This window comes from Thunnus albacares, chromosome 8, assembly GCF_914725855.1.
Source record: "Thunnus albacares chromosome 8, fThuAlb1.1, whole genome shotgun sequence".
In the NCBI taxonomy this organism is placed as follows: domain Eukaryota; kingdom Metazoa; phylum Chordata; class Actinopteri; order Scombriformes; family Scombridae; genus Thunnus; species Thunnus albacares.
The window spans coordinates 6,721,656-6,735,297 of NC_058113.1; the positions used below are offsets into that span (position 1 = coordinate 6,721,656).

The 13,642-nt window shown below is 43.1% G+C and overlaps 1 protein-coding gene across 1 annotated transcript in view; it reads right to left on the reverse strand.

Annotated features, from left to right (window-relative positions):
• Window positions 1–13,642, reverse strand: part of zfpm2a (zinc finger protein, FOG family member 2a) — a 118,203-nt gene that overhangs the window by 3,734 nt on the left and 100,827 nt on the right. Inside the window, exons 6-7 of the mRNA XM_044359613.1 lie at window positions 1,110–1,316; window positions 212–439 (exon numbers count right to left, since the gene is read on the reverse strand). Of these exons, the coding sequence (XP_044215548.1) occupies window positions 212–439; window positions 1,110–1,316 (435 nt within the window). The remainder of the gene's footprint in view (window positions 1–211; window positions 440–1,109; window positions 1,317–13,642) is intronic.

The window sequence follows — 13,642 nt, forward strand, 5'->3', positions numbered from 1 at the left end:
AACTGTCAGCTGACAGCAGGATATGTATATTTCTGAAAAGAAATGACAGTCATTTTTCCAAACCTGTGTTAAACTCTGTAATTTTTTCCTCAAAACAACACTTTTCAGGACCCTATTTCTTTTAAAAGTGATTGAAAGTATCCATCTCTAAGCACTGTAAAAATAAATAAATAAATAAAATTTAGTTTCCTTCATACATGATATCACTCACCACTGTGTGAAGTGCTCAAGTGCATTTCCAGGGCCCTGGCTCCGGAGAAGCTCTTGTTGCACTGTGGAAAGGGGCAGATACTGGAGGTCTGGTGGGGTCCGGTGTCATTCTCCTCCACGACTGTCTCTGGCTCTCTTTGCCGCCCGCTGCAATAGTACATCAGATGGGCCTGCAGGTTCCTCTCGCTCCGAAACCAGATTCCACATGCCTTGCAGGGGAAGATGTCCTCTGGATGGACACAGAAAGGTACAAAGGGGATATGATATCAGGATACATACAGTACTTTCTTATTTATGTATAAGTATAAAGATAAAGAGCTTGAACACATGGACACACATGCATAACCCACACACACACACACAAACACACACTCCTCTTCTATACTTCTACAGTTCTGACTCTCAAAGCCTGTGTTAAAAGGCTTTTCCACAAAATCCTCAGCTGCTGCATATCGCTGTGTTGCTACCACTGGGTTGGTGCCCTTTCTCAAGGGCAAACAAGAACACTGGACCATCTGCTTACAGAAGCCTCCCTGTTGAGCTGAACCCAGATAGCCCTCGCTAAGTAAACAAACACACTATTTGCATGAGGCGTGTATTTTGCAATTAACACGTTAGTTTGAGCCTCAGTGTGTTTATGTGAACCCAAAACTTGAAGGTCGATGGCTCTTATCTCCAGTGCAGAGACTCATCTGGGTTAATCTACGCCCGGCGGAGACGACGCTCCTTGTTAAGCAGGTGACTGAGTGCAGGCTGTGGACTGGTGTGTGTGTGTGTGTGTTTGAGACAGAGAGAGAGGAAGAACAAGAGCAAGCATGTGTGATTGTGTGTGTCTAAACAAAAGCACATCTCGGTCCAGCTCTGTGTACGTGCAATCATGACGGTGCGTGGACACTCACTGTTGACGATGGCAGTGGGCAGGATGGAAGCCATTGCGGCCTGCTGCGGCAGGAGCTGGATGCTGTCCAGCAGCCTGGCTGGGTACATGCCCTCGCTCAGAGACATGTGGTTCACCGCCTGCAGACGCGAGTCAAAGTCCACTGCAAACGCCACCAGCTCCTCGCCCTCCATCATGTTCTTGGTGGTGGTGCACCACAGTTGACCACCTGGACAAAACAGAGACAGAGGAGACGTTTAAATGCTTGCTGCGAGAGAAGAGAAAGCTTTGCTGTGTGTACACATCAGTACTTCTAGTTTTAAATGTCATGGCATTATGCAAAAGCAGAAATTATGCTTGTGTGAGCCTTGGATGGTGTGCAACATCTCAGAGACTTTTCAATGGCGTGTTGCACAACAGTATGTAGTTTAAACAGGATGTTGGATAGGACATCAAGTGGAAAAGTGGATTGTGCACATGTTTTACTTCAAATACACATCTTTCCTGGAATTAGAAATAAACCTAATAGTTTTTTGACAAAACCTGCAAGAAAAATGTTATTAATTTTATCACATTTATCACTGAATATGTCTGATGATGTTGAGAATTTGTTTATTTAGTTTAAAGGCTCAGTTCATCCAAATGACAAAAAAAGATTTTTTCTACGTCTAGATTTCTGCTGCCACCTCAACACAATAAAGGTGGATGACATTTCATTGGTGGTGCTCACAGCATTGAAAATGACATTCAGCAGCAACATCTTTTCCCAAAATCAATGCCCCATCACTCTGGATAAACAGTAGAGCATACTGTCAACAGTTTTCATGGGGACTGTTTTTTTCTGGAGTCATAATGGAAACTTTACACAGTGAGGTCTGTAAATGATTAGAGTAACAGAAACACTCTCTCTGGAAAGACATGCTGTTACAACAGACAACCTTTTAAATGTCACTTTTCAATGTTCTGAACAGTACAAATGAAATTTCATTCACCTCTGTTATTTTGGCATCAAGGCAGGGATGTATACATCAGGGATGTATCTATCTATACGCGTCTCAAAACCTGGTCAAATGAAGCCAAAACTATGTAACTAACAGTAAGTTAGAGAATATGTTTTGTTTTGTTGTTATTTGGGTGAGTCAATCCATTAAAAGGTAATACTTTTCTTTTTACTGTCACTCAAATGTCATTTTAGACAACTGGCGCTCATATCCAGAGGCAGAGCGAACCTCAGCTTGGGTAAACTGTAGCCTACAGTGCTGTTGTCAGCTAGAACACTGAGACAGGTCCTCCATATTATTAGATTGTTGTGTTTTGGGATTAAGCATTCCTCTGAAATCTTCTGAACATATTCATTAAGTCAGAGGAAGGGGGAGGGGGCAGGAGGAAGGAAGGGGGGTAGAGGGAGAGAGTGAAGGTTTTAGCTTAGATAATATTTATCTCAGCACATGACAGGCTTTTCAGCTGCACTTCATTTTCCATTGAAGAGATTAAAGTTTTTAATATGACTATTTACAGAAATCTGGCTGGGGAGATAACAACAAACTATGATACGCTCCCGCTAAATGGCAGAATTAGGACATTGTTTCTGAGGAAAGCTGGACAATTAATTAAAGCACGCTGTTAGCTTTCAAAGATGTGCAAACATACCAACGGAGTGTCAGGCTGAGAGGGGACATGTGATTTGAGCCCTAGCTGATGTGGAATAAAGAGAGTCCTGAGGAGAGGTGTGAAGGCAGGGGGATGCTGCTAAAAAGCCCCCACACATGTGGAACACTGATTACTCATGTTTACACAAAACCTATGAATCACCAGGTTTAAAACCGCCCTGTAGACACAGTGAAGGTGCTCAAGTAAGGCTCTGTATGAAAACAATCCACTTTTCTGTGGATTTATTAGAAATGGAAAACCAGGGGATGGAAACAGAGCCACCATGACTTTACACTACCACAGCATGCATTATGTATAAATCATTGTTAAGTTGCTAGAATGAATTGCCCCATTATTTCAATTCAAAATTGAATATTTCAGATTTCACATCGCTGTTTTGATTAAAACCTTTCTAGCCCTTCCTATCTGCTGGTGAAGCACTGAAAATTAGACCAGCACAAACGTGTCAAAGGAGTGAAATGGTATTAAAATATGCTATCTTTCAAAGTCCCATTTGTGTGCAGGCTTTCTCCCTGTGTGTGTGTGTGTGTGTGTGCATGTGCGTCTTCGCGAGCGTGTGCATGTCAGCGCCACTTTAAAGAGCAGTGCCTATCTGTCGGCCAATCTGCTGTGACGAGACACACACTTCAGGCCGCTCCACTTCATCGTTTTGATTCTGTCATACCACACACTGCCTGGAGAGGCCCTTTGAATTTTTATCTCCTAATTAAAATAACAAAACTCCTCTCCACTGTCTGCCCAAGTTACCATCAAGGTAGATACAAACTGCCACTGACAATGGCGGGGAATATACCGCAGTCATAGCCACAAAAGTTTCTCTCCTCTGTGTGGATCTCTTAGTTCAGACGCACTCAGCTTACAAAGAGAATTATAAACTAGGCCCCGACGCCGAGATACAAATCAGTGTTTTTGGATCAATCCAAATCAAAGATACAGTATGCTCTCCTCAGCTGAAATGAAGCAGATTATGTGGAGTCTGATGAAAACATTTTACTGCATTCTGACAGCGGAATACGCACTCAGATTGCATCCCTTTAGCCAAGAATGCTACAGATCCATCTGTTGTGTTGTGAGAATGCTGGAAGTGAGTTTTAGGACTGCATGTCCCAGTTTTACTGAGCTACACAAAACACTGAGGCAGCACTCTGCTTGTTACACTCACTCATCCAAGACAAGGTAGTAAGATACATGGGCTCAGGCTGCAGGATTATGGTTTAAACTATACTTAATATTGTCATCAGAATTAGGAATCAGAGCGGTTTCTCTCAGATTTGTGACAGTTTTAACTGCAATTATGTGCATTACGTAGCCTATTTAGTTTATTTTTTGTTTTTTGTTTTTTTATTTAGTTTTCTGAAATGCATCATGGGGTCCTAGCTCACATGTAGCTTTCTAATATATGAATATTTCACACAAGCTTTTCAGGAATTAATTATTTGAGTGATTACCTGTAAATGCAAATACACATATGTACCCATAATACGTGCACATACTGACACATGCATACAAATGATTCTGCAGAAATGACGCCAGAAGTACCAGGCATAGAAAACAGACTGCACAGAGGCGTCAGACTAAAACAATATTCCATGAAGGAGCTCTCTCGAAAAGATTCGTCATGGCTGTGCTCCCCTGCCAGCCTTTTCCTGACAGGTGATTTAAATCACAGAAACACAGGTGAGCCACCTATGACAATAGCACGATCTGTATGAATGAAGGAGCGAGGAGGAGGGGGGTCAAGAGTTAAAGCGAAAGACCAAAACCGTGAGTCGTGAAACTGGGGAAAAGGCTGGAAAAAGTGCAGCTTGTGATTTGCACTTGTTTGCCTGCTAACTGTCTGCAGTGAGCTGCCTTTGTGCAGTGGCCAATGCAGTTGGAATGAAGGCTATTGTCTAAATCCTCCTGCAGAGCACCTGATAAAAGAATAAAGAACTATGACATATTCTAAAAACAATGGAGGAATTAAGGGGAGACAATAGGCCAGCTGCCTCATTAAAACAATCAAAAACGGCATCCTGTACGTAGTCCAGATAATTAAAAACCACTGCTTCCTACAGTCTCTCAATACCATATCCACCAGCTCACTGAAGCCCTGAGACTATGGCTCCGTTGGCTAAATGCCCTCTTCCCTCTCTTGCCTTTGATTAATGCTTTATTTGAACATGCAGTTGAAGATGAACATATGAAGGAATTCATGAAACAAAATTATAATGCAAACCCTTTCCCCCCCTATAAGTACTTATAAACTAATCAAACGTCTCAGGATGAATCGCAGGGACTTGGGGCGTGTGTCCCCTCCCCTTTGCCTAAAGCCCCAAGAGATTTCAAAGTGCAGGCATCACAGGGCATTTTTTAATTTTCTTACTTTAAATGACTTTATAAGAAAATGGATGTGTACAGTATCTGTATATGTATGGGGGAGGCAGGGAGAATAGAGTATGAGATACTTGAGCAGGAATGAATTTTTTTTTTTTTTTTTTTTTTTTTTTTTTTGCTCCCTGCAAACCGCTACCGCCACCATATCTTAATGAAGCCGCAAACAAATCTCTCATGCCTCGTGCAAAGCTGAGAGACAACAAAGCAGCAGAAATAACAGAAGGGCCTGGATAATTAAACTGGCCTGAAGACAGGTATTCAAATGTTGGTGTGTAAACAGCACAACTCTTTAATAGTTTAGCTGTAAAATGCGTAGTTAAGCACATCAGCACTTGCCTCTCCCATCTGTCCAAACACATTACCATTGCAGAGGCCATTACAGCACTGGAGTACAGTCCCACTGCACCGCAGCCACATATGATGGGAGGGGTTGAATGGGGCTTCTGGGAAAACTAACAGTGGCCCAGTGGCGTTATCTGAATGCATCATGGGTCATATATCGTAAAACATCGCGGTGCACTTTGAGAAATGGGAGAGATTGAGATATGTTGCATAAACTCACAAGGAAGTGTTTGATTACCGTGTTAAACATATTTTAACGAGCAAAAGTTTAAAATCTGTGTTACCGAACTTGGGGTATTTCTCTTTGTAAGCCTGATGATGATGATGTGGAAACTTCTTTTTTCTTCGGGTCGGTTATTCAGGCCCTTAAAGTTCTCGTCTCTGTCTATTGGCTCTGCGCTAACTGCTGGTCTTAATTGTGAAGTGAGGCCAGTGGTGCCTGAAGCCACAGAGAGGGTTGTAATTAAAGACCTCTACTCTTCTTGTCTTCAAATCAGCTCCAACTCCTTCTGGTCAAATGGGAACAAGCTCCTTGCACCTACGAATATCAAGTAGCTGCATGCTGTTAACTGCCAGTTCTTTTTTTTTTCTTGCTTTTTAACAAAGCTTTATCATAAAGGGGAGTAAATTACAGCATGACACACAAAACAACTTCCCAGTAAACTTCCCTTTTGATGTTTGGATCTTGTGAAATTATTAATCACAAATGGTGGATGAATAATATCTGTATCTGCACCTGACAGCAGACGGTGCTCCGACAAACACTAAACAAATCCTCCTCATGAATACTGGTAAATATTTGGACTGTTTCTGGATCGTCAGAGTTGAACACATTAGGATGACTCATGGCTGTCACACCGTCGTCACAATCGGAGCCAGAGCAAGCAGGCAGAAAGGAAAACGCTGAGTTAGACCCGAGCGGGAACATCATTCACAGGGTCAAACAAGCTTACTATTATTGACGGTACACTAAACTAGAATTAGCTGACTCTACTATTATTTCTCTAAGGCACTGACACAGATTGACTCTCTCCCTCTCTATCTCTCTCCCACTCTCTCCTCCACCGACTCCCTCTCAGGTTTTTTTTTCCCCGCCACTAGGAGGCACTCTTCTCATGCTCAAGCTGCAGCCGGTGGATGTTTTGCTGTGATGATGCAGAGACGCCTCAGACATGGCATAGCAGCATAGCAGCCAGTCTGCCTATACATCCTTGCAGGTAGGTGCTAAAGATCTTACTCTCATGAGAAATGTATTTGGATCAAACAGCATTCCTCTATCCTTATTTTGACTTGATCTTTACCTGGAAATTATGTTGCGTAAGCTTGAGTATGTAAGAGTAAAATGTTGTATGATTTTTCTATGATTTAAAAATCTTTTGTCTGTTGTTGCCGCATCTCTGTAATTACAGTACCCAAGCATGCCTGATACATGCTTTTCTCACTTTTTTTTTTTTTTGGGGCAAATTTGATATTTTATTTCTAACATTTCAGATTTGCAGCAAGCAAAACAATCTCCTATTTTCCAGGGAAATAAATACTGTTCAGTAAATATGTGTTTACAGAGCCCTGACTTGCCTTGTCTTGTCTGACACCCCAAACCCCCCAGATTTCACTCCTTTTCCACTACAGTGTCCAGACTAATTTTAGCATCAAGTGTTTTTGCAGATATAGCCAGCACCGAGAGCTCATGCATGGCCTTGAGCGAATGGCACGCGGGTCAGAATCCACAAATTAAAAAGTCCTCCCAGGGGAGCCTCATACACGCGGCTCTCTCTACAGTATACATTCACAGGCAACAAAGACATAAAAGCAGCACACCACACCGAACAATGTCATTCAACACACGGTTTATGAATTGTTTGAAGACAAAAAAAAAAAAAAAAAAAAAAAACGGTTGAAAAAAAAAAAAATCTAGCAATGATGTGATTCAGCAAATATTTTTACTGAGTAAAAAAATTAAATGTTTCACTTTGAAATTAAAAGACGTTTCTGTGGCTGGTCTCTGGAGATTTTCAGTACAGTGAGAACGATACTGGCAGGGGGATGTTTGCCTGCTAATAGTGTTGTAATAATTTTGAGGGAGAAAAAAAAAGAAATGTGAATTAGCAGCTATTTTTGCTCTATTAGAGTGCAGTGACAGAGCTTGAGTATTTCAATTTCAATTTGCTTTACAAATGTATTCATTTTTCAAGTTTTTCTATGGAAATTTATTAAACTAAAGCAGAAATATTTCTCACTCCAAACATCACCTGTTTTATTATGATTTTTAAAGAAACCATTTTAAGATGGAACCAGCTGCATTTATTACAGTCATTTTCTTTTTCATTTCCAAACAAATTAAATGTTCTCCTATAAACAGTATATTGACATTGAAGAGCATTTTACACTTTCTATATTGCACATAACACATGTGGGTTCTGTGCTGTCAGTCTGAGACAATACCAGTCACAAATTCCTACAACACAAAGCGGTTCTCCCTCATTAGCAGCCCCACACACAGTCAGCTCCTCCCTGTCCACAGTAAAGTGGAGTAGACTATTAAAGCTCTGACTGGCTCCTCTCCTCTCTCCTCCGCTCTGCTTTATTCTTTATTTGGACAGGTTTGTCCCATTGAGCACTCTATTAGCTATCCCTCTCTGCGGGTAGTGCTGCCTGTGTCCTGGTTGTGGCCAGTCGACATGTGTTTACTGCGGCCCCTGCTGCGGCGGCAGGCTGGTTGGGGGCCCGTCCTGACCAAGCCCTGCTAATGGGACCAGAAGACCCCTCGTGACAGGACGCCGCTGTGTTGAGCACCGCAGCAGACCCTACCCCTCCCTCCCCTATAGCTGCGGCCCCATGGCCCATGTCCCCCTACCCATCATGCCTCGGCGGGAGCAGGTGAACGGCGAAGGGCCAATGCCGGCGAGCTCGGTTTTCCTGGGAGAGCAGCGCGCCATCACCACGCGCCTCAGTGGTTCCTCCAACATGGCTCCGGCCCTACACCACATGGGCTGGCTGGCCATTCTGCGTGTGTGTATGTGGGTGTGTGTGTGTGTGTGTGTGTGTGTGTGTGTGTGTGCGTGTGTGGGGGTGTATGGTGGATGCCAGCCCTAATGCAAATGCTTGCCGTTTAAAAAATGGGAGCCTCTCTCCTCCTCTGTCTCTCCTCTTTGGAAAGGTCTATTTTGGCCTTCTGGTGCTGGCAGTTATTTTTTTCCTCTCCAGAAGGAAAGAGAGCCAGAGAGATGCACCTGTCATCCATTTTGGAATTCAATATTATTGATCTGGTCATGAGGAATGGAATTTATGAAGTTATGTGTTTTTCTTCATGAATTCTTATCGATTTGTGCCTTAAAACATACATATTTCTCATTTGCAAAGTGTCTGTGTGCCTTATTTACGAGCACGCTAATTTGGTATTCACAGTACAGCAGTAAACAGAAAGTATGCATACACACACACTCTGACACACGCATACACACACACACACCAGTCACCGGTGCAACATCCCAGCATGCCCTCTGTCTCTGCACCCCTGTAATTCTACATATTGCTTAAAGTATGTGCTAATTAAATTTTCTGTCGTTTGCAAGAGAAATAAATAATCTGCAGCTAAAAGGCCTAATTGCGTTTGTCACATTGTGTCTCGGTGGCTGGTGCATCGGGAGCACAGCCGCTGCCCTTGCTCATTGCCATTCTGTCGTCCTGGCAAGCCCCCGCGCTGCCCCAGGTATCACCACGCGGCCATCTGGAGCCGACATCTGTCTCTCTATTGATCACAAGGGTTTAGCACTTGATCAAACAGACTGCGACAGGAAATTGCTCTTTTCCCCACAGAAAAGGCCAATCGCCTGCGTGAGGGTAATAGAGTGGAACTGAGATGCAGCACCAGCGCGGTGGGCAGGCGGGCACGGGCACAGCCAGGCAGGCAGCGGCACGGCAGTGTCGGCCGCTGTGGAGGTGGCAGGGATGGCACTGGTGCTGAAGCCCACTGCCATATTACCACGACCATGTTTCTAACCATTCTGCTGATGCAACAGCAGCTTTACACTGACAATCTCTCAATTTTATATGTTTATATAATTCACAATCATGCAACTTTTCAGTTCTGATCCAAGCACATCATTGAGAATCTGTGTATGCATGCAGAGGATGAGAGCATCACCTCAGATTAAAAAAACTGTCATTTGAAGAGCAGAATTTATCTTTCAAGTCATTCAGGTAACTGTCTAAGCCAACAGCTGTCTGAAAGTGTTAGAAAAGCTGGATGCAAGTGAAATATGCTACATGACAAGTACACCAGATGGTGGGAAATTAATGTATTTCCTCTGAAAAAAAAACCCCAAATAAAAAAAACAAAACATCTCAAAATACTTGTGCATTAACACTGGGGTTGCATTCTGATATTTGAGAAGGCCTTTCTGTCAGTGTTTATAATAATTAAAATACATGACAGAGGGAAATTCTAGCTCAAAAATGCACTGCATTGTACAATGATTGTACAAACGTCTTTGTTTTTAAAAAAAATATGTGTTTAATATGTAACTGAGCACCGGGTGTAATGTTTCAATAGTGGGAAATCCCTGACAAGGCTGCAGTTGTCTCTTGTTCACTGGTATCCCCAGTGGAGTTCAACACACTATTAGTGCCTGAGGTGAACAGCTCCTGAATGTGTGTTACAGTATGTTAGCTGAGGCTGTGGTCCACATCTAAAATAGTGGTTTCTCGCTGCTCAGGCATGCTTTCCAGGCACTCACTGTAACATCATGTTTAGCAAGTATGGACAATTTGATACTGAAGGTGACATTTATTCAGCATTGTAGAAAATATTTAATTGTTCCTGCAGAGAGCGAGATATGTTTCCCCTTGCCTACAGTGCTGGGATTGTCCTTTGGAATATGATGCAAATTTGGGATGAAGCAACTAATTCCTTCCTTGCACCTCTGTACACCCCCTCCACCCTCTTCCCCAATCCTCCGCCAGCCTCCATCCTCCCCAGACACGAGGATTCTGATTAATCGTGTGACCGCCCCTCGTTTTGCATTTTACACAATCTCACGGCGCCACGGTGAGATGTGTGAGGTGTTTCGCCACTTTTGGCAAGCTGAAAAGATGTAGCCCAAGGAAGAACAAGTCGAAAGTATGAGGGAAAAAAAATATGACCAGGGGACGTGATAAAAAATTATCAGCCAGTGTGTTTTCCTGTTTGGTTTTAATCTACATTTAATTAAATTCTTATCTGCTGTGTGCTTATGGCTGCATTTGAATGGCGAGGCTGCAATCATTATGAATGGTAAAATTGAACTCAGTACATTGTGTGTGGCCCAATAAAGAAACAAGACTCTTATTGCAGTGCATGCACAAGCTCCGACAGACATGCGGAAAAAATAAGTCAATTAAGATCTGTCTTTAAATTACCGCTGTATCAAAACAAGGGGCGGGAGCATGCTCCATAATAGAATCCTGACAGGGGAGAGAGCACAGTTGACTGTTGTTAATATACATCCCATTTGATACAGCCAATTGTATTAGCCTGTTTATGGAACACGCACAGTTGATGCACGCTAGATTTACTAGTCTGTCATGATAGTTCATAATCGACAGTGCTGGGAAAAAAAAAAAAAAAAGTTGACTTCTACGAATGTGGAGGTCAAATGAAAAATGGCTGCAGCAGTATAATAAGAGTTCCTCATAAAGATTCTGCTGGTTTATCTGAATGTTAGAGGTCAACAGCAAAGGTCAATGACAGAATATGTAGACAATATGTGGGCCACACCAGATACTGAGGAGTTAAATCCAAAGGAGAAGAGAGGAGAAAAAAAAAAGAAGATTCAGCTCCAAAATTGTAATGCTATTGACAAAAGACACACAGCTTATAACGGGCGGGCGGCACTTCATAAGCTAAGAACAATATCCCATAGGCAGCACCCCGGAAAACGTTGAAAAAGACCCTGAGCCGACACTACAAAGTTGGGCCCCGGCAAAATCCCTAAATCTTCCCGTTTGCTTATTCTGAGCAGCGTGGGGGGAGCGGGAAGCTCCCTGCTGCCTGCCCATGTTTACAGAGCCGTTCTCATCTCTAGGCCTTGCTCATCCACGGCACTGACACACGGTGTCGACATGATTAGGGGTCTGCCTTTGCATAGGGCTGCGTGTGTGTGCGGGGGGTGGAGGATCGGCAGATGAATGACTTTGGTGCATCGGAGAGGGATCACAGCAGATAATCGCTCCCGACTGCTGCGCTGGAGCTCTCAGATCTGGTCTTTAAAATAATGTTCGGAGTCAAGTCTCTCCAAAGCTTTTCGCAGGTTATCTTCTGCATTTTATGTTTGCTGTTTAAATCTTAACAGGACACAAGCAGCAAGGGAGAGCAAATATGTCTGGAGTCGGAGGAAGCGGAGTGGAAATGTTATTGCGAGGGGTTAAGATTAGCTGTTGCAGGGGCTGAGGAGATGAAACTCCTCCATTCGAATGGCTTTCATTCCTTGAGAAAAAACTTGGAATGTTGTATTTAACCTTGGGATGCCGGATCCCTGCGAGAAGAAACGGAGGGGATAATGAATCTGACCTCTCACTAAAAGTGACATCATTCAAAGGCATTCACTCAAACACAAGTCAAACACCAAATCTACTTAAGTACATTTAAATACAGACCACCACTAGCACACAGACAGTATGAATACAGTACAACATAAATTCCAATATCATAAATACTGCTATCACACAAACAGAGGAGCCATAAAGTACGGCTGCCTGTGTCTGGGACTATAAACCTCTGGCGTTACTCATAGGGAATAAACACACATGCACAATTTACTGCACTAGATCCCCCCTTTGTTTATCTTTTAAATAAGCACAGTTTATCACCCTCCTGCATAAGCAAATTGCATGCAATGTGTGTTGTTTTAACATTTGATATGCTGTCCAGAAGATTCATTTCTCCCTACGAATTCAATTGTCTTTGCAATATCCTGCTGCCATAGGCATCAGGCCCCATCACCTGTTCGTTATCACTGGCCGTCCTGTTTGGGAGCTCTTGAAACGGTGCCATGGCATTGACTCTCAGTTAACAGCAGGTCTCTGAACTTCTCACGGTTGATGGCGGAGGCTGGAAATTACGCTAACAACTAATTAACATCATAAAGAGCATTTAAATGGACGGACGACACCTGCAACCTTCATTTGCACACGCTAACGCAGAATTACCTGTGTTTTTATTTTTGTAGATAAAGCATGCATTTTTTAACACCTTCTAGAATATTCAGTTTTTGTCTGTGGCTGGCTTTAGAATTGGCACCGCTGTCCTTTTTACTACGTACTGTAAAAAAGCCACCAGGACAAAATAATAATTGTCAAAACAGAGTGCTGGCAAAATTCCTACAGCTATTTTTTTCCTCTTTAGAATTTCATGAGTTTGTATGCACCTTTTAAAAAAAAAAGTGCAGAGCCATTTTCTGTGCCTGAAATAACACATTCCATTTCTAATTTCTATTTGAATATAAAATATTTCCAGGCAGCAGACATGGACCTCCAGTTACTGGTCCGAATAACAAAGTGCTGCCTGTCAGTCTGAGACACTTTGCTGGCTGGCTGAACTAAGCTGGTTTAGACTGACAAGTCTTCAACGGTGGCAGCCTCAGCTTCCACTGGCAGGCCACTCTCTGGAGTCCTTTCTCACTCCCGTCACCGGCTTCCAGCCTCAGAGCCCTCCACTCACAGCCAAAGGAGATGACCACAATACAATCAAGTATCCGTGTTCTTTGAAAGCGCTCTCTCTGTGTCTTTCCTTTAAAGGTCTGAAACAGCGGCTAACTTCCACAGGACGGTAATGCACTCACACCTCATTACAGAGCCACATTATGGACTACAGCAGTAATACGGCTTTAATCTTCTCCAAATCGTTATAAATGTCAAGCTGGGGCCAGGGACTTCCCAGTCTACTGCACCAATGGCTTAGCCTGCTATCCCCTCTTTTCCGTATTAGCTATAGCCAGAGAATTACATTCACTGCCAGATCCCCTGAAACTTTCAACCCTTTTGTTCCAACATTCAATGCACCATTAACATACCCTTTGAAATCGTCTCTCTCCCCCTCCCCAAAAAAGCCCCAAACAGCTAAATATGAAAACAGTTGATACCCCTACCCCGCCACATACACCGCCCGTACCTCCCCCTTCTTTTCCTTAG